This window comes from Artemia franciscana, chromosome 5 (genome assembly GCF_032884065.1).
Source record: "Artemia franciscana chromosome 5, ASM3288406v1, whole genome shotgun sequence".
NCBI lineage: Eukaryota > Metazoa > Arthropoda > Branchiopoda > Anostraca > Artemiidae > Artemia > Artemia franciscana.
The window spans coordinates 3,282,474-3,302,299 of record NC_088867.1 but is presented as its reverse complement, the minus strand read 5'-3'; the positions used below and the strand labels follow the sequence as shown (position 1 = coordinate 3,302,299).

At 33.9% G+C, this 19,826-nt stretch overlaps 2 protein-coding genes across 2 annotated transcripts in view; one reads left to right on the top strand and one right to left on the bottom strand.

Annotated features, from left to right (window-relative positions):
* The window catches only part of LOC136026884 (BOS complex subunit TMEM147-like), a 344,819-nt gene that overhangs the window by 26,827 nt on the left and 298,166 nt on the right, over window positions 1-19,826 (top strand). The gene's annotated exons all lie outside the window — the stretch shown is intronic.
* Window positions 1-19,826, bottom strand: part of LOC136027782 (uncharacterized) — a 75,294-nt gene that overhangs the window by 23,061 nt on the left and 32,407 nt on the right. Inside the window, exon 2 of the mRNA XM_065705245.1 lies at window positions 13,645-13,777. Coding sequence (XP_065561317.1) covers window positions 13,645-13,777 — 133 coding nt within the window. The remainder of the gene's footprint in view (window positions 1-13,644; window positions 13,778-19,826) is intronic.

Below are 19,826 nucleotides of genomic sequence, written 5' to 3'. Positions count from 1 at the left end.
ATTCTTCCTCACTAAACAAATCTTCCTTCGTATCCAAGGTATTACAAACTTTTTAATTTTTATCTTTATCTTTTCCTACAACTGTATCTCGGTTTAGCACATTCTCAAACTGTTCCACCCATCTGTCTTTAACTTTTTCCTCATCACTAATTGTGGCCCCATTTCTATCTTTAATTAAATAAAAAAAACAAGTTTTTTGAAATGAAAGTAAGGAGCGACATTAAAACTTAAAACGAACAGAAATTACTCCTTATATGAAAGGGGTTTTTCCTCCACGACGCCCCGCTCCTTGCGCTAAAGTTTTTTATTGTTTTAAAAAGTAGAGTTGCGAAAAAGAATCAAACTTTAGCGCAAGGAGCGGGGCGTCGAGGAGGAAAAACCCCTTTCATATAAGGAGTAATTTCTGTTCGTTTTAAGTTTTAATGTCGCTCCTTACTTTCATTTCAAAAAGCTTGTTTTTTTTATTTAATTTCTGAAAGTTTTTGAATTAATGCATGTCTGATTTTGGCTCTCCGTACATAAGTTATTAAAATGAAATTTGCATATTAATTCTTTTTTTGGCTAAATGGCTTTTTCTTAGTTTTGATCAGACGATTTTGAGAAATAAGGGGTGGGGAAGGAGGCCTAGTTGTCCTCCAATTTTTTGGTTACTTAAAAAGGCAACTAGATCTTTTAATTTTTAACGAACGTTTTTATTAGTAAAAAAAATACGCCACTTAAGAATTAACTTACGTAACAAACTTTTATATTCTTATATTTTTGATTATATATATGAGGGGGTTGGTCCCCTCGTTAATACCTCGCTCTTCACACTAAATCTTGTTTTGTCCCAGTTCTTTAAGAATGACCCCTGAATCAGAAAGGCCGTAGAATAAATAGTTGAAATTACTTAAAAAATTTTTAGCATAAAGAGTGAAGTATTTATCTCCTCCTAAATACCTCGCTCTTTATGCTAAAGTATTTTTAGAACCCCTCATTTGCGTAATAATCTCTGTTCGTTTTAAGTCTTGATGCTTCTCGTTACTTTCAATTGAAAAAACTTTTTCATGTTTATATTTTCATTGTTTGTTTTTTTATAGTAATGCTAGAAAGCCCTGCGCCCTTTTGATTGAAAATCTCTTCCCCCATGAAATATTCCCCCAAGAAAAGATCCTCCCATATAGCCCCCTCCCCTGAACCCCACACCCAAACCAAAAAAATCCCCCTGATAACGTCGGTACACTTCCCAGTAACCATTACTGTATGTAAACATTGGCCAAAGTTTGTAACTTGCAGCCCCTCTCCCAGGGACTGTGGGGGGTACGTCATCCCCAAAGACATAGTTATTATGGTTTTAGACTATGCGGAACAAAATGGCTATCTCAAAATTTTGATCCGTTGACTTTCGTAAAAAAATGAGCGTGGGAGGGGGCCTAGGTGCCCTCCAATTTTTTTGGTCACTTAAAAAGGGCACTAGAACTTTTTATTTCCGTTAGAATGAGCCCTCTTGCGACATTCTTGGACCACTTGGTCGATACGATGACCCCTGGGAAAAAAAAAACAAACAAAAAAACAAATAAACACGCACCCGTGATTTGTCTTCTGGCAAAAAATACGAAATTCCACATTTTTGTAGATAGGAGCTTGAAACTTCTACAGTAGGGTTCTCTGATACGCTGAATCCGATGGTGCGATTTTCGTTAAGATCCTATGACTTTTAGGGGGTGTTACCCCCTATTTTCTAAAATAAGGCAAATTTTCTCAGGCTCGTAACTTCTGATGACAAAGACTAAATTTGATGAAACTTATATATTCAAAATCAGCATAAAAATCTGATTCTTTTGATATATCTTTTAGCATTGAAATTCCGTTTTTTAGAGTTTCGTTTACTATTGAGCCGGGTCGCTCCTTACTACAGTTCGTTACCACGAACTGTTTGACTGGTACTATTCCGGATTGACTACTCCCTTTCAATTTATTAACATGGCAGTATAATATTTTACTATTATGCCGTCTAGCTTCATCTTCCAGATCCTCAGCAATTTTATCCATGGCCTCCACTTCACATCTCCTTAGTTCATATTTTTATGCTTTCTCCACTTTCTTTACATTACTTTTGTTTTCATACGACCTATCACTCAGATAATTCTTGTACAAACCCCTTTTACTCTCTATTAAACCTAAAGCTTTTTCACTAATATTCTTAGTTGCTGTCTTAGTACTTTACCCTAAGACACCATCAGCAACTTCACAAATTTTTTTTCTAAAATTATTCCACCCATCTTCCACATTGTCACATTTTAAACTCTCAAGTTTAGTATTCAATTGTTCCTGGAAGGTTTTTCTCAAATTTTCATCCGGGAGGTAGTTACCCTGCCGAAATTTCAGCTTTAAATTAACCTTAGACAGTACTAGATGGCGATCTTTACTTTTAACATCAATAACAGCACTCCTATACACCCTAGTATCTTGTATTGTTCCTGCAAGTATTCGGTTTATAATAACATAATCAGTAAGGTTTGCTGTCTTACCGTCACGTGATTACCATGTCAACTTATGGGCCATTTTGTGACCAAACACCGTATTGGTTATAGCTAGGTTGTTATACCTACAAAATTGCAAAAGTCTATAGCCATTACTGTTTTCTTTTCCTACACCAAATTGACCTAGGCTAGAATACCATCTATCCCTATTTCTACCAACCTGGACGTTAAAATCTGCTAGCAAAGACACAATATTTCTACCTGGTACCCTGTATATTTGCTCCTGTAACTGTAAGTAAAATTAATCTGAATCACTAGTATCTCCATAAGTTGGTTCAACAGTGGCATATACTACTATAACTGATACCCTGAACTTTTTAGTCATAAAATGAGCAAATAAATAAAAAAACAAGTTTTTTTAAATGAAAGTAAGGAGCGACATTAAAACTTAAAACAAACAGAAATTACTCCGTGTATGAAAGGGGCTTTTCCTCCTCAACGTCCCGCTCTTTACGCTAAAGTTTGACTCTTTCTCTTAACTCTACTTCTTAAAACAGTAAAAAACTTGAGCGTAAAGAGCGGGACGTTGAGTAGGAAAGGCCCCTTTCATATACGGAGTAATTTCTGTTCGTTTTAAGTTTTAATGTCGCTCCTTACTTTCATTCAAAAAAACTTGTTTTTTTATTTAATTTCTGGACGTTTTTTAATTGATGCATGTTTTGATCTTGGCTCTCCGCACATAAATAATTAAAACGAAATTTGCATATTAATTATTTTTTTTTGGCTAAATGTCTTTCTCATAGTTTTAATCGGAAGATTTTGAGAAAAAAGGAGAGAGGGAGGAAGCCTAGTTGCCCTCCAATTTTTTGATTACTTAAAAAGGAAACTAGAATTTTAACTTTTTTACAAACATTTTATTAGTAAAAAATATACAAATATATCGTAATATCGTAAGTTATTTACGAATTAACTTACGTAACGAACTTCTATATTCGTATGCTTTTATTGCGTATATGCGGGAGTTCACCCCTCGTCGATCTTCGCTCTTTAAACTAAAACTTAAATTCTGTCCCAATTCCTTAAGAATGACCCTTGAATCACAAAGGCCGTAGAATAAATAGTTGAAATTAATAAAAATACTTTAGCGTAAAGAGCGAGGTTTTACGAAGAGGTAAACCCCTCATAGTCGCAATAATTTCAGCTCGTTTTAAGTTTTAATGCTTTTCCTCACTTTCAGTAGAAAAAACTTTTCATATTTATTTTTTTATTGTGTATTTTTAAATAATGCTAAGAAATCCTGCGCCCCCTTGATTGAAAGTCTCTTCCCCCATGAGAAGTTTTCCATGGAAAGATCCTCCCACGTAACCCTCCCACATCAACTCTCCCTCTCAAATCAAAATAATTCCCCTGAAAACGTCCGTACACTTCCCAGTAACCATTACTATATGTAAACACAGGTCAAAGTTTGTAACTTGCAACCCCTCCCACGGGGACTGCGGGGGAGTAAGTCGTCCACAAAGACATTGTTATTAGGTTTTTGGACTATGGTGAATAAAATAGCTATCTCAGAATTTTAATCCGGTGGCTTTGGAGAAAAAATGAGCGTGGGAGGGGGCCTAGGTGCCCTCCAATTTTTTTATTGCTTAAAAACAGCACTAGAACTTTTAATTTTCATTAGAAAGAGCTCTCTCGTGACATTCTAGGACCACTGGGTCAATACGATCACTCCTGAAAAAAAAAAAAAAAAAAAAAAAAAAAAAAAAAAAAAAAAAAATAAACACGCATCCGTGATTTGTATTCTGGCAAAAAAGTGAAATTCCACATTTTTGTAGATAGGAGTTTGAAACTTTTACAATATGGTTCTCTAATACGCTGAATCTGATGGTGTGGTTTCGCTAAGATTCTATGACTTTTAGGGGGTGTTGTCCCCTATTTTCTAAAATGAGGCAAATTTGCTCAGGCTCGTAACTTTTGATAGGTAAGACTAATCTTGATGAAACTTATATATTTAAAATCAGCATAAAAATGCAATTTTTTTTTATGTAACTATTGGTATCAAATTCCATTTTTTCGAGTTTTGGTTACTATTGAGCCGGGTCGCTCCTTACTACAGTTCGTTACCACGAACTGGTTGATTAGTATTCTATTATTAATACCTTCCCAACCTAAACAAGGCTTAGCAGCTTCCTTATTCATCATGAGCCCTTTTCCCAGTCTATGTACCCCATCCTTCCTGCCTGAGTAAACAAATTCTATGTCTCCTAATTTCATGCTTACTACCCCTGGGATATGAGTTTCTAAAACTCGTAATAAAGCCAGTTCAAACCGCCTTAATTCGTCAGTCAAAATGTCGATGCGATAGTAATTTTTTAACGTCGTAACATCCCAAGTTCCAACTTTCATGTTCTTTGAATCCTAAATAATGACAAAGACCTCACAGCCTTTCCACAATAGAAATACAGAAGAAAGAATAATGAGGACTTTTTTTTCCCAAGACAGTGAACGAACAAAACCTATTTGAATATTTCGGCCCTATATCTAAGGGCCGTCTTCAGCAAAGAAAATAACAAACAATAACGCAGTTACAATAAAAGTTCTTGGTTGAAAATCCAGTTTTTAAAATAGCCAAGGCACCATCACTTCCTCACGAAAAGTTCAACCAAGACTGTGTGATAAAAGCTAGCATTTTACAAGCTAAAAAGGTTCATTCATTTCACTAACTGTACTTATTAAAAATTCAAATAATTTCTTATTGCGATATTTGCCTTCTCTGCAGCTAATCTTGTATTTCTTTTGGGATTGGGCTTGTTTTTATTCGTTCCTATTTTTGTTTTATTTTGAATCAGGTTATTTTCTATAATTAATTTTGTGTACATAGGGTTGAGTGTGTTTTCACCCAAGTCTCTATTTAGGGATGTATTATTATTTAAGTTTCGTTTGATTTCGATTGCCTTGCGGACAGTTTGTTTGATTCCTAGGACATTGATTGCTTAAATCTGAATCGAAATATATGGAGTTATTTTTAGATTTTAATGCTTTTTCAATACTTTCTTTGTGTTGCTGTAATCTTGTTCCTAAATTTTGGTGAGTTCGACTAGTTTAATAATTTACACAACTACATGGTATTTGATACACCCCTCTTAGACGAGTAACTGGGGCTTTATCCTTACCAGAATTGAGAAGATTCATTATACTTAAATTGCTTGTGAAAACAACACGTAAATTATTTTTTAAACTAACTTTTTTCAGTTTTGAAGTAATTTTCGGAATATAAGGTAGATAAATCGTGATTTTGGGTTTATTCGAATCGATTACTGGTGTGGGATTTAAGGCTTTAGAAGAATGCATCTTTAATCTTTAAGCAATAACAGCATTTATGAGAAAAATTGGGTACCCGTTGCCAACAAGTATGTCCGTAATAAAATTCAATCAAATTCAAAAATACGGCTCTGAACAGGTATTAAGTACTCTATCCATAATAGACATTACCACACTTCTTTTAGGCCGTGGAGGATGGTTAGATTTGAAGTGAAGGTATCTATTATTATGCGTAGGTTTTTTGTAAACCGTAAAATCAAGTTTATTCACTTTACGTATTATCAATACATCTAAAAAAGGTATTTTTCCATCTGTTTCGGTCTCTAGAGTGAATCGCAGGTTTATTTCGTAAGTATTTAAATGTTCTAGAAAACCTTTAAGTTCACTTTCGCCATAATTGCAAACTGAAATTACGTCGTCCTTGAAACGTCCCCAAAACACACGATAAAGAAAATACGAATCCAGGGCCCAATTTTCTAGATTCTCGACGAAAATATTTGCGAGTAGGCCTGATAGAGGTGATCCCATAGGAAGGCCCCTTACCTGTTTGTAATATGAATCTCGAAACTCGAAGTGCATGGAATATTTGTTACATAATTTAACCAAATGCATGAGAACGTCAATGTCTAGACCTATAGATGACTCTTCGATTAGATGATAATTGTTTTCCAGTTTATTTTGTAATAATTGCTAAGATTTTAAAACATCAATACTAGTTTACATGGAAACTATGCCAAAGCTGCTTAATATGGAATTTTCACAAATGTTTATCTGTTCAGTTTTTCTACAAGATCAAATGAATTTTTTATTTAAGATTTTTGGGAGTGAAGCAATGGTTTAAATGCACTGCATAACCATTTTCCAATGTTTGAGGTAGGTGATTTTGTACTAGCTACGATGGGTCTTAGAGGGATGCTTTGTTTTTGCAACTTTGGTAATCCATAAAACTTTGAGCAAAAAATGCCAAGAAGTATTTTTTGGCCGTCTTCAGCAAAGAAATTAACAAACAATAACGCACTTACAGTAAAAGTTCTCGGTTAAAAATCCAGTTTTTAAAATACCCAAGGCATCATCACTTCCTAACGAGAAGTTCAGCCAAGACTGTGTGATAAAGGCTAACATTTTACAAGCTAAAAAGTTTCATTCATTTCACTCACTGTATTTATTAAAATTGGAATAATTTCTTATTGCGATTAAATAAAAAAACAAGTTTTTTTTAACTAAAACTAAGGAGCGAGATTAAAACTTAAAACGAACAGAAATTACTCCGTGTATGAAAGGGGCTGTTCGCTTCTCAACGCCCCGCTCTTTACGCTAAATTTTGACTCTTTCTCTCAATTCTACTTTATTAAACAGTAAAAAAACTTTAGCGTAAAGAGCGGGCGTTGAGAAGGGAGCAGCCCCTTTCATACACAGAGTAATTTCTGTTTGTTGTAAGTTTTAATGTCGCTCCTTACTTTCAGTTAAAAAAAGTTAATTAAACGTTAAAAAGTTAATTAAAAAGTCTATGTACCCCATCCTTCCTGCCTGAGTAAACAAATTCTATGTCTCCTAATTTCATGCTTACTACCCCTGGGATATGAGTTTCTAAAACTCGTAATAAAGCCAGTTCAAACCGCCTTAATTCGTCAGTCAAAATGTCGATGCGATAGTAATTTTTTAACGTCGTAACATCCCAAGTTCCAACTTTCATGTTCTTTGAATCTTAAATAATGACAAAGACCTCACAGCCTTTCCACAATAGAAATACAGAAGAAAGAAAAATGAGGACTTTTTTCCCAAGACAGTGAACGAACAAAACCTATTTGAATATTTCGGCCCTATATCTAAGGGCCGTCTTCAGCAAAGAAAATAACAAACAATAACGCAGTTACAATAAAAGTTCTTGGTTGAAAATCCAGTTTTTAAAATAGCCAAGGCACCATCACTTCCTCACGAAAAGTTCAACCAAGACTGTGTGATAAAAGCTAGCATTTTACAAGCTAAAAAGGTTCATTCTTTTCACTAACTGTACTTATTAAAAATTCAAATAATTTCTTATTGCGATATTTGCCTTCTCTGCAGCTAATCTTGTATTTCTTTTGGGATTGGGCTTGTTTTTATTCGTTCCTATTTTTGTTTTATTTTGAATCAGGCTATTTTCCATAATTAATTTTATGTACACAGGGTTGAGTGTGTATTCACCCAAGTCTCTATTTAGGGATGTATTATTATTTAAGTTTCGTTTGATCTCGATTGCCTCGCGGACAGTTTGTTTGATTCCTACGTCATTGCTAATTAGAATTGTTTCGTCAAATAGAACATAATGATTTGAATTTTCATAAATATTATTGCTGAAAGCTGAATCGAAAGATATGGAGTTATTTTTAGATTTTAATGTTTTTTTTTAATGAAATAATAATACATCCCTAAATAGAGACTTGGGTGAATACACGCTCAACCCTATGTACACAAAATTAATTATAGAAAATAACCTTATTCAAAATAAAACAAAATAGGAATGAATAAAAACAAGCCCAGTCCCAAAAGAAATACAAGATTAGCTGCAGAGAAGGCAAATATCAATCAGTTCGTAGTAACGAAATGTAGTAAGGAGCGACCCGGCTCAATAGTAAACGAAACTCTAAAAAAATGGAATTTTGATACTAAAAGATACATCAAAAGAATCGTATTTTTATGCTGATTTTATTGTATAAGTTTCATCAAATTTATTCTTTGTCATCGAAAGTTACGAGCCTGAGAAAATTTACCTTATTTCCGAAAATAGGGGGAAACACCCCCTAAAAGTGATAGAATCTCAACAAAAATCACACCATCACATTCAGCTTATCACAGAACCCTATTGCAAGGAATTCAAGATCCTATCTACAAAAATATGGAATTTCGTATTTTTTGCCAGAAGACAGATCGACCAAATGATCCTAGAATGTCGCAAGAGGGCTCATTATAACGGAAATGAAAAGCTCTAGTGCCATTTTTCAGTGACAAAATAATTGGAGGGCACCTAGGCCCCCTCCCACGCTCATTTTTCCTCAAAGTCAACGGATCAAAATTTAGAAATAGCCATTTTGTTCAACATAGTCGAAAACCATAATAACTATGTCTTTGGGGATGACTTATTCCCCCAAAATCACCGGGGTAGGGGCGGCAAGTTACAAACTTTGACCAGTGTTTACATACAGTAACGGTAATTGGGAAGTGTATAGACGTTTTCAGGGGGATTTTTCAGGCTTGGAGGGGAAGGGTTGAGGGGAGGGGGCTATGTGGGAGGATCTTTCCTGGGATAAATATGTCATGAGGGAAGAGAAATTCAATGAAAAGGGCGCAGGATTTTCTAGCATTAATATGAAAAAAAAACAATGAAAACATAAACATGAAAAAGTTTTTTCAATTGAAAGTAAGGAGTAGCATTAAATCTTAAAATGAACAGAGATTATTACGCATATGAGGGGTTCTTCTATTCCTAAATACCTCGTTCTTTATGCTAAAGTATCTTTAGTAATTTCAACTATTTATTCTATGGCCTTTCTGATTCAGGGGTCATTCTTAAAGCATTGGGACCAAACTTAAGCTTTAGAGTAAAGAGCGAGGTATTAATGAGGGGACAAATCCCCTCATATACATAATAAAAATATAAGAGTATAGAAGTTTGTTACGTAAGTTAATTCTCAAGTTATGTATATTTTTTACTAATAAAAACGCTCGTTAAAAATTAAAAGTTCTAGTTGCCTTTTTAAGTAACCGAAAAATTGGAGGGCAACTAGGCCTCCTTCCCCACCCCTTATTTCTCAAAATCGTCTGATCAAAACTAATAGAAAGCCATTTAGCCAAAAAAAGAATTATTATGCAATTTTCATCTTAATAATTTATGTGTGGAGAGCCAAAATCAACCATGCATTAATTCAAAAAACGTTCAGAAATTAAATAAAAAAAACTAGTTTTTTTTAACTGAAAGTAAGGAGCGACATTAAAACTTACAACGAACAGAAATTACTCTGTGTATGAAAGGGGCTGCTCCCTTCTCAACGCCCGCTCTTTACGCTAAAGTTTTTTACTGTTTAATAAAGTAGAATTGAGAGAAAGAGTCAAAATTTAGCGTAAAGAGCGGGGCGTTGAGAAGGGAACAGCCCCTTTCATACACGGAGTAATTTCTGTTCGTTTTAAGTTTTAATGTCGCTCCTTATTTTCAGTTAAAAAAACTAGTTTTTTTATTTAATCGCAATAAGAAATTATTCCAATTTTAATAAATACGGTGAGTGAAATGAATGAAACTTTTTAGCTTGTAAAATGTTAGCTTTTATCACACAGTCTTGGCTGAACTTCTCGTTAGGAAGTGATGATGCCTTGGGTATTTTAAAAACTGGATTTTTAACCGAGAACTTTTACTGTAAGTGCGTTATTGTTTGTTAATTTCTTTGCTGAAGACGGCCAAAAAATACTTCTTGGCATTTTTTGCTCAAAGTTTTATGGATTACCAAAGTTGCAAAAACAAAGCATCCCTCTAAGACCCATCGTAGCTAGTACAAAATCACCTACCTCAAACATTGGAAAATGGTTATGCAGTGCATTTAAACCATTGCTTCACTCCCAAAAATCTTAAATAAAAAATTCATTTGATCTTGTAGAAAAACTGAACAGATAAACATTTGTGAAAATTCCATATTAAGCAGCTTTGGCATAGTTTCCATGTAAACTAGTATTGATGTTTTAAAATCTTAGCAATTATTACAAAATGAACTAGAAAACAATTATCATCTAATCGAAGAGTCATCTATAGGTCTAGACATTGACGTTCTCATGCATTTGGTTAAATTATGTAACAAATATTCCATGCACTTCGAGTTTCGAGATTCATATTACAAACAGGTAAGGGGCCTTCCTATGGGATCACCTCTATCAGGCCTACTCGCAAATATTTTCGTCGAGAATCTAGAAAATTGGGCCCTGGATTCGTATTTTCTTTATCGTGTGTTTTGGGGACGTTTCAAGGATGACGTAATTTCAGTTTGGAATTATGGCGAAAGTGAACTTAAAGGTTTTCTAGAACATTTAAATACTTACGAAATAAACCTGCGATTCACTCTAGAGACCGAAACAGATGGAAAAATACCTTTTTTAGATGTATTGATAATACGTAAGGTGAATAAACTTGATTTTACGGTTTACAAAAAACCTACGCATAATAATAGATACCTTCACTTCAAATCTAACCATCCTCCACGGCCTAAAAGAAGTGTGGTAATGTCTATTATGGATAGAGTACTTAATACCTGTTCAGAGCCGTATTTTTGAATTTGATTGAATTTTATTACGGACATACTTGTTGGCAACGGGTACCCAATTTTTCTCATAAATGCTGTTATTGCTTAAAGATTAAAGATGCATTCTTCTAAAGCCTTAAATCCCACACCAGTAATCGATTCGAATAAACCCAAAATCACGATTTATCTACCTTATATTCCGAAAATTACTTCAAAACTGAAAAAAGTTAGTTTAAAAAATAATTTACGTGTTGTTTTCACAAGCAATTTAAGTATAATGAATCTTCTCAATTCTGGTAAGGATAAAGCCCCAGTTACTCGTCTAAGAGGGGTGTATCAAATACCATGTAGTTGTGTAAATTATTAAACTAGTCGAACTCACCAAAATTTAGGAACAAGATTACAGCAACACAAAGAAAGTATTGAAAAAGTATTAAAATCTAAAAATAACTCCATATATTTCGATTCAGATTTAAGCAATCAATGTCCTAGGAATCAAACAAACTGTCCGCAAGGCAATCGAAATCAAACGAAACTTAAATAATAATACATCCCTAAATAGAGACTTGGGTGAATACACACTCAACCCTATGTACACAAAATTAATTATAGAAAATAACCTAATTCAAAATAAAACAAAAATAGGAACGAATAAAAACAAACTCAATCCCAAAAGAAATACAAGATTAGCTGCAGAGAAGGCAAATATCGCAATAAGAAATTATTCCAATTTTTAATAAATACAGTTAGTGAAATGAATGAACCGTTTTAGCTTGTAAAATGTTAGCTCTTATCACAAAGTCTTGGCTGAACTTTTCGTAAGGAAGTGATGGTGCCTTGGCTATTTTAAAAACTGGATTTTTAACCGAGAACTTTTATTGTAAGTCCGTTATTGTTTGTTATTTCCTTTGCTGAAGACGGCCCTTAGATATTGGGCCGAAATATTCAAATAGGTTTTGTTCGTTCACTGTCTTGGGAAAAAAGTCTTCATTTTTCTCTCTTCTGTATCTCTTTAAATCTTTGAAATTATTTTGGCCTCAGGAAAAGCAATGGTCCCGGATACCAGTGCAGGATGGGAACCAACATATTTTCTCATGTCTACACCGAAGCGCTTAAGCCGGCTCAGAATCGCACAGCAAGAGGTCCCTGGGACCTCCAGTAAGTTGGAGGCTTTGTGCAATCCTGGGCCCATCTTGGTCACAACATGGTTTTCAGCACTTGGAGATCCTCTTCTATCAACAAGAGTCGAAATCCTGCACAGACAAAGTCCCATTATAAATTCATGCCTACAAATATTATACTACTACGGGGAGGCAGCCCATAGTAGATAAATTAGATAAAATAATATGAAAAAGACTATCAAACAGTTCGTGGTGACGAACTGTAATAAGGAGCGACGCGGCTCAATTGTAACCAAAGCTCTAAAAAATGGAATTTTGGTATCAATAGCTACATAAAAAGAGTCGCATTTTGATTCTAATTTTAAATATGTAAGTTTCATCAAGTTTAGTAATACCCATCGAAAGTTACGAGCCTGAGAAAATTTGCTTTATTTTAGAAAACAGGGGGAAACACCCCTAAAAGTCATAGAATCTTAACGAAAATCACACCATCAGATTCAGCGTATGAGAGAACCCTATTGTAAAGGTTTCAAGCTCCTATATACAAAAATGTGGAATTTTGTGTTTTTTTTTTTGCCAGAAGGCAGATCACGGATGCGTGTTTATTTGTTTTTTGTTTTTGTTTTTTCCAGGGGTGATCGTATCGACCCATTGGTCCTAGAATGTTGCGAGAGATCTCATTCTAATGGAAATGAAAAGTTCTAGTGCCCTTTTTAAGTGACTGAAAAAACTGATTGGCACCTAGACCCCCTCCCACGCTAATTATTTTCCCAAAGTCACCGGATCAAAATTCTGAGATAGCCATTTTATTCAGTGTATTCGAAAAACCTTATAACTATGTCTTTGGGGACGATTCACTTCCCCACAGTCCCCGTGGGAGGAGCTACAAGTTACAAACTTTGACCAGTGATTACATATAGTAATGGTTATGGGGAAGTGTACAGACGTTTTCAGGGGGGTTCTTTGGTTGAGGGGAGGGGTTGAGAAGAGGGGTATATGTTGTGGGAACTTTCCATCGAGGAATTTGTCATTGGGGAAGAAAATTTCCATGAAGAGAGCGTAGGATTTTCTAGCATTATCCAAAAAAAAAACAATGAAAAAATAAATATGAAAAGGTTTTTTCATCTGGAAGTTAGGAGCAGCATTGAAACTTAAAAACGAACAGATTTTATTATGCATACGAGGGGCTCACCTCCTCCTAATACCTCGCTCTTTACGCTAAAGCATTTTTAGTAATTTCAACTATTTATTCTACGGCTTTTATGATTCAGGGGTCATTCTTAAGGATAAGGGACAAAATTTAAGCTTTAATGTAAAGAGAGAGGTACTGACGGGGGGGGGGGGAGGATGTTTTGAGAACTCAATTTCATAAGGACGATTATCCATCTTAGTTTTTTAATATGGCCCTCTCAGGACAGAGGCTATAAATCTGTTATATAATAATCACATAACAAACAGTCTTAAAACTGAATACAGACTTACCTTTGCCTACAATGCTACGGACCACAGTTGCATTATAAGGATTTATTATCTCATTTTTGAACTCCCCATTCACTGCTTGCTCGTATAGATCAACCATAAATTTGGGTGGATTTTGGAGCCTTCGACCAGAAACCTTAAACAGAACTAATTTTTGTAAATACGATAAAAATAGTAATCAAAACAATAATAGTGATAATAATAACCCATGTAATATATAATTATACTATTAATATTGATCAATATATATATATATATATATATATATATATATATATATATATATATATATATATATATATACATATATATATATATATATATATATATATATATATATATATATATATATCTATATATATATATATATATATATATATATATATATAGATTTATATATATATATATACATATATATATATATATATATATATATATATATATATATATATATATATATATGTATATATATATATATACATGTATATATATATATATATATATATATATATATATATATATATATATATATATATATATATATATATATATATAGATTTATACATATATATATAAATATAAATATATATATATATATATATATATATATATATATATATATATATATATATATATATATATATATAAATATATATATATCTATCTATATATATAAAAATAAGTTGTCTGTCTGTGTGTCTGTCTGTCAGGTGACGTCTTGTTCCTGTGTCGACTGAAGTCATGAAGTTAGTTGTCGTCATTTTTGCTATGACGGTGACGTCATTAAAGATATTTAAGACATGCGTTCACGGAAAAATGTTTAATTGTAAAATGACCGAAGAACCTACAATGGCAACAGCCGAGGAAGCTGCTCAAAGAGTCTATGCCAAAAAACTTGCTGCTGATAGAGAAAGTAAGAAAAGAAAACGTGCCGAGGAATCACAAGAACAGCAATAAAACAGGCTTGCAGCTGATAGAGAAAGTAAGAAAAGAAAGCGTGCCGAGGAATCACAAGAACAGCAAGAAAACAGGCTTGCGGCTAAAGAACGCAAAACCGCGCAGTTAGATGAAAATCCACCTGAAAAGCGAGAGTCAAAACATATCAAAACTGAAAATGATAGCGATGATGATTGGGTTTGTGATTTTGACTTGGATAAGGTCATCAATGCCTACCAAATTTAAGTTAAAAAACAAAGGTTCGGCGATATGTACTTCATAGTGACGCTGAAAAATAAAGAAGAAAAAAAACTGAAAAAATGTAAAAAACTAAAAAAAAACTAAAAAGAAAAAAACACTCAAAGATAAATTACAGACCGGGACACAAATGACGACCGACACAGAGGGAATATAAATGACGACCGGGAACCTTAAAGAAAAATTACAGACTGGGACACCCGGACACAAATCACGACCGGGAATATAAATGACGACCGGGACACAGGGACACAACTACAACGGGGACGCCAGGGGCACAGGCGGGATATATAATTGACGGCTGAGACACAGGGATTGTTTGAATAGAAATTACAGACCGGGACACATATGACGACCTGGACACTGGGACACAGGGAATATAAATGACGAAAGGGACACTCAAAGAGAAATTACAAACTGGGACACCAGGACACAAATGACGATCGGGACACAGGGAATATAAATGCTATTTATATGCACAGACAATGGGACAGCGAAGAATGTTGTATATTCGCATGTTTTACGTAGTTAAAAATATATATTTATATCTATCTCTATTCACAGGTGGGACACAGGGACACAGCTACAATTGCGCGTAACTAATATGGCGCGTAACGACTTACGCGCGCGGGGGGGCTTGGGGGGCGCGAAGCGCCCCACCAACTAAATGTCGGGGTGGCGCGAAGCACCACCCCAACAGCTAGTATACTATATATATATATATAAGTTGTCTATATAATATATTGTCTGTCTGTCTGTCTGTCGAGTGACGTCATTATATGACGTCTGAATTATTTCATCATATACCAATTCAAAAACGAATGTATTCAAGCCGAAGTAGCTGAGTTCGTAAAGCGTTATGTTCCAGGTTCCAGTTCCGAGAGGTTCCAGGTTCGAAACTTGGCTTTAGCATTAATACAAAAGAAGAAAAAAAACTAAAAAAGGTAAAAACTACAAAAAAAAAACTAAAAAGAAAATACTAAAAAAAACTAAAAAAGCTAGAAGACTAAAAAAAACTAAAAAAAGGTAAAAAAAACTAAAAACTAAAAAAGAAAAAAAAACTAAAAAAAAATTAAAAAAAGGTAAAAACTACAAAAAAACTAAAAAGAAAAAAAACAAAAACTAATAAAAAAAAACTAAAACTGAAAAAGAAAAAAACTAAAAATAGGAAAAAAACTGAAAAATAAAGGAGAAAAAGAAAACTTAAAACCGGGACACAGGGAATATAATTGACGACCGGGACACTCAAAGAGAAATTACAGACTGGGACACTGGGACACAAATAACGACCGGGAGATATAAATGACGACCGGGACACTCAAAGATAAATTACAGACCGGGACACCGGGACACAAATGACACAAATGGCGACCGGGACACTGGGACACAGGGAATATAAATGACGACTGGGACGCTGAAAGAGAAATTACAGACTGGGACACTGGGACACAAATGACGACCGGGATACTGGGAATATAAATGACGACCGGGACGCAGGGACACAGGGATGCCGGGGGCATAGGGGGGTATATAAATGACGACGGGGATACAGGGAATGTTCGATTAGCAATCACCATCAACAAAGCTCAAGGGCAATCATTAGAATAATCAGGTACGCGCGGGGAGGGGGACGCGAAGCTCCCCCACCAACTAGGTGTTGGGGTGGTGTGTTAGTTAAAAACATATATATATATATATATATATATTTATATATATATATATATATATATATATATATATATATATATATATATATATATATATATATATATATATATATATATATATATATATATTTATATATATATGTATATATATATATATATATATATATATATATATATATATATATATATATATATATATATATATACATACATATATATATATATATATATATATATATATATATATATATATATATATATATATATATATATATATATATATATATATACATATCTATATTCACAGGTGGGACACAGGGACACAACTACAATGGCACGTAACTAATATGGCGCGTAACGACTTACGCGCGCAGGGGGGCTTGGGGGGCGCGAAGCGCCCCCACAAACTAGGTGTTGGGGTGGCGCGAAGCGCCACCCCAACAGCTAGTATATATATATATATATATATATGAAGTGGCAGTGAAGCGGCCAGGTCTTGTTGTAATTGTTGTAATCCCTTGTTAAAATATATACAAATATTTTTGCAGTTACCAGTTTTTTGCTCTTTACGCAATTCAATTTCTTCTCATGTTAAGTCTATTCAAAGATATTTGATTACTACCACAAGTACAAGATCTAATAACGATTTCTACTAAGCTTCGAACTTTTTGCTTTGAATTTTTTAAGGTTTTTGAATTGTTGTCATAATATACGTGAATATTTTTGCAATTACCAGTTTTTTGCTCTTTAAGCAATTGAATATAAACTTCTCTATACATGAAGACCTTAAATTTTTGCACATGAGTATGACAACTGTGACAACCTAATTTTCTTACTGATGCATATAAAAATGAAGTCACTCACATAATTTTTTTTTCCTAAAATCAAGGCTCTTAACGAACTTTCTCAAACTTCTGACCGATTTAGATTGTTTTTTTAGGCCAGAATATACCATGGTGCCAATTTTCCCGAAAAAATGTGGAGCCGTTTTCGAAAAAATTTCTCACTTATAAAGATATTTATAAGTGGGGTATAAAGATATTTATACCCCAACACTTAGTATATATATATACTAATATATATATATATATATATAGTATATATATATAGATATATATATATATATATATATATATATATATATATATATATATATATATATATATATATATATATATATATATATATATATATATATATATATATATATATATATATATATATATATATATATATATATATATATATATATATATATATATATATATATATGTTTTTAACTACGTAAAACTTGCGAATGTACAACATTCTTGGCTGTCCCATTGTCTGTGCATATACAAAGCCTCATTTAAATTGATAGATAGATATACATATACAATACAAATTAACTGCGTAAAACTTGCGAATATACAACATTCTTCGCTATCCCATTTTCAGTGCATATAAATAGATTGTCAGGTTTACCGAACGTACAATTGTCCATGGGAAAAACAATCTATATTAAGATCTATACCGCCTTTTTCTAATGATTGCCCTTGAGCTTTGTTGATGGTGAATACAAATGCTAATCGAATTGGGAATTGCAATCTTTTAAATTGAAAAGGCAGATCCGTTGGAATCATGGGAATGCGAGGAATAAGAACAGCCTCACCCTCAAAAGGCCCTGTCAAGATTGTTTCCTCTATTACGTTTTTCATTGTTTTTTTACGGCAAGTCGCGTGCCATTGCAAAGCTTTGGAGGGTTTATATTTCGTAACAATATTATTGGTACACCTATTTTTAGTTGTAGCACGTGTGGTGGAAACCTTGAGAGATCCAGGGAATTTAAAAATTCAGATGGATAATTAAAAAGGACTGCCTGCTCTCGAATCATTGTCAAAACAATATTGTTGATTTCGTTTGAAGTCTTTATTCTTGGCTGCCAGAATCGCTCGTTCACTTAGCCATTTGTGATTTTTATAATTGGTTAGAATATTCGGAAATAATTTTTCAACCAATTCATTTTTGGACGTCACCAAATTACAGAATTAAGCAGGCAGATGTATACGTCCTGAAATTGAGTCTACTGGGAGTTTTCCGTTTCCAATTGCCAGCAATTGATCTGAAAATGTCTGACCAGAGTCATCGTTTTGCAATCGGACACGCATATTTGTAGTTAATTTTAATGTCTTTACGTGTGACCATACATTAGAATTTTTCAGCCAAGCATTCATTTCGCCTGCAGGGGTTGATCTAGGTATTATAGGTAATGTTTGCCTGAAATCTCCCGCAAGCAATATTAATGTGCTGCCAAAGGGTTTCGAATTCCCTGGCAAATCTCTCAAAGATTGATCCAGAGCCTCGAGCGATTTTTTGTGTGCCATTGTGCACTCGTCCTAAATAATAAGTTTGCATTGCTGCAATACTTTACCCATCCCAGATGATTTCGAAATATTGTACGTGGGAGTTTCTGTAGACTGAAAATTCAGAGGCAATTTCAAAGCGGAATGAGCAGTTCCACCAGGCAGCAACGTTGCGGCTATTCCGGACGACGCAATTGCCAGAATCAGTTTTATCACAAATGTTTTACCAGAGCCTCCTGGCGCAGCCAAAAAGAAGATTTCTCCAACGTTGTTATCGACACAATACATTATCTTATCATAAATGTCCTTTTGCTCCGACGTTAACTTAGAAATATTATTTTGTACATACGACAATAGATCACCCGTGCTGTAACTTTGTTCACGATCCAAATCTACACATGTTGAAACAGCAGATTTACGATTAGGTGAAGGCATTCCCAAACCCTGAAGAAGATTGTTTGCCGTACATACGCATAAATCTTCAATAATAGCTAAAGTGTAGTTATAAATTTCTGATGTAAAATCAAAACAGTTTTTTTGCAAAAGAATCATTTTGACATAACGAAAAGAAAGCAGTTAACGTTGTATCCCCGGTGGATTGAGGGCTCTTTGTCGCAAGTTGGATTCCAAAAAACAAACATGTTATCCATTCTGTAAATGTACCGCTAAGTGAACAACAGCTGGACTTCGTTCATGTATCGGCAATGAAAGAATTCGCCAAACAGCTTCATTACTGCTAATGTATCTTCCAGCCTGATATTGTACGATTTCATCGATATCACTGATTTCGGACTGCAAGTCAAAAACTGTCACGTCACTGCCTTTGTTGACGTATTTACATATGCATTTGATTGCCTAAACGGACTTACAGTATTCAACGTTTATGTATGTATTAAATGTTTTTGACAATAAAGGTGAATATGGAACAACCCACTGATTATCTAATTCATTGGTGGTACCGTTATGCTTCTTTATTATTGCT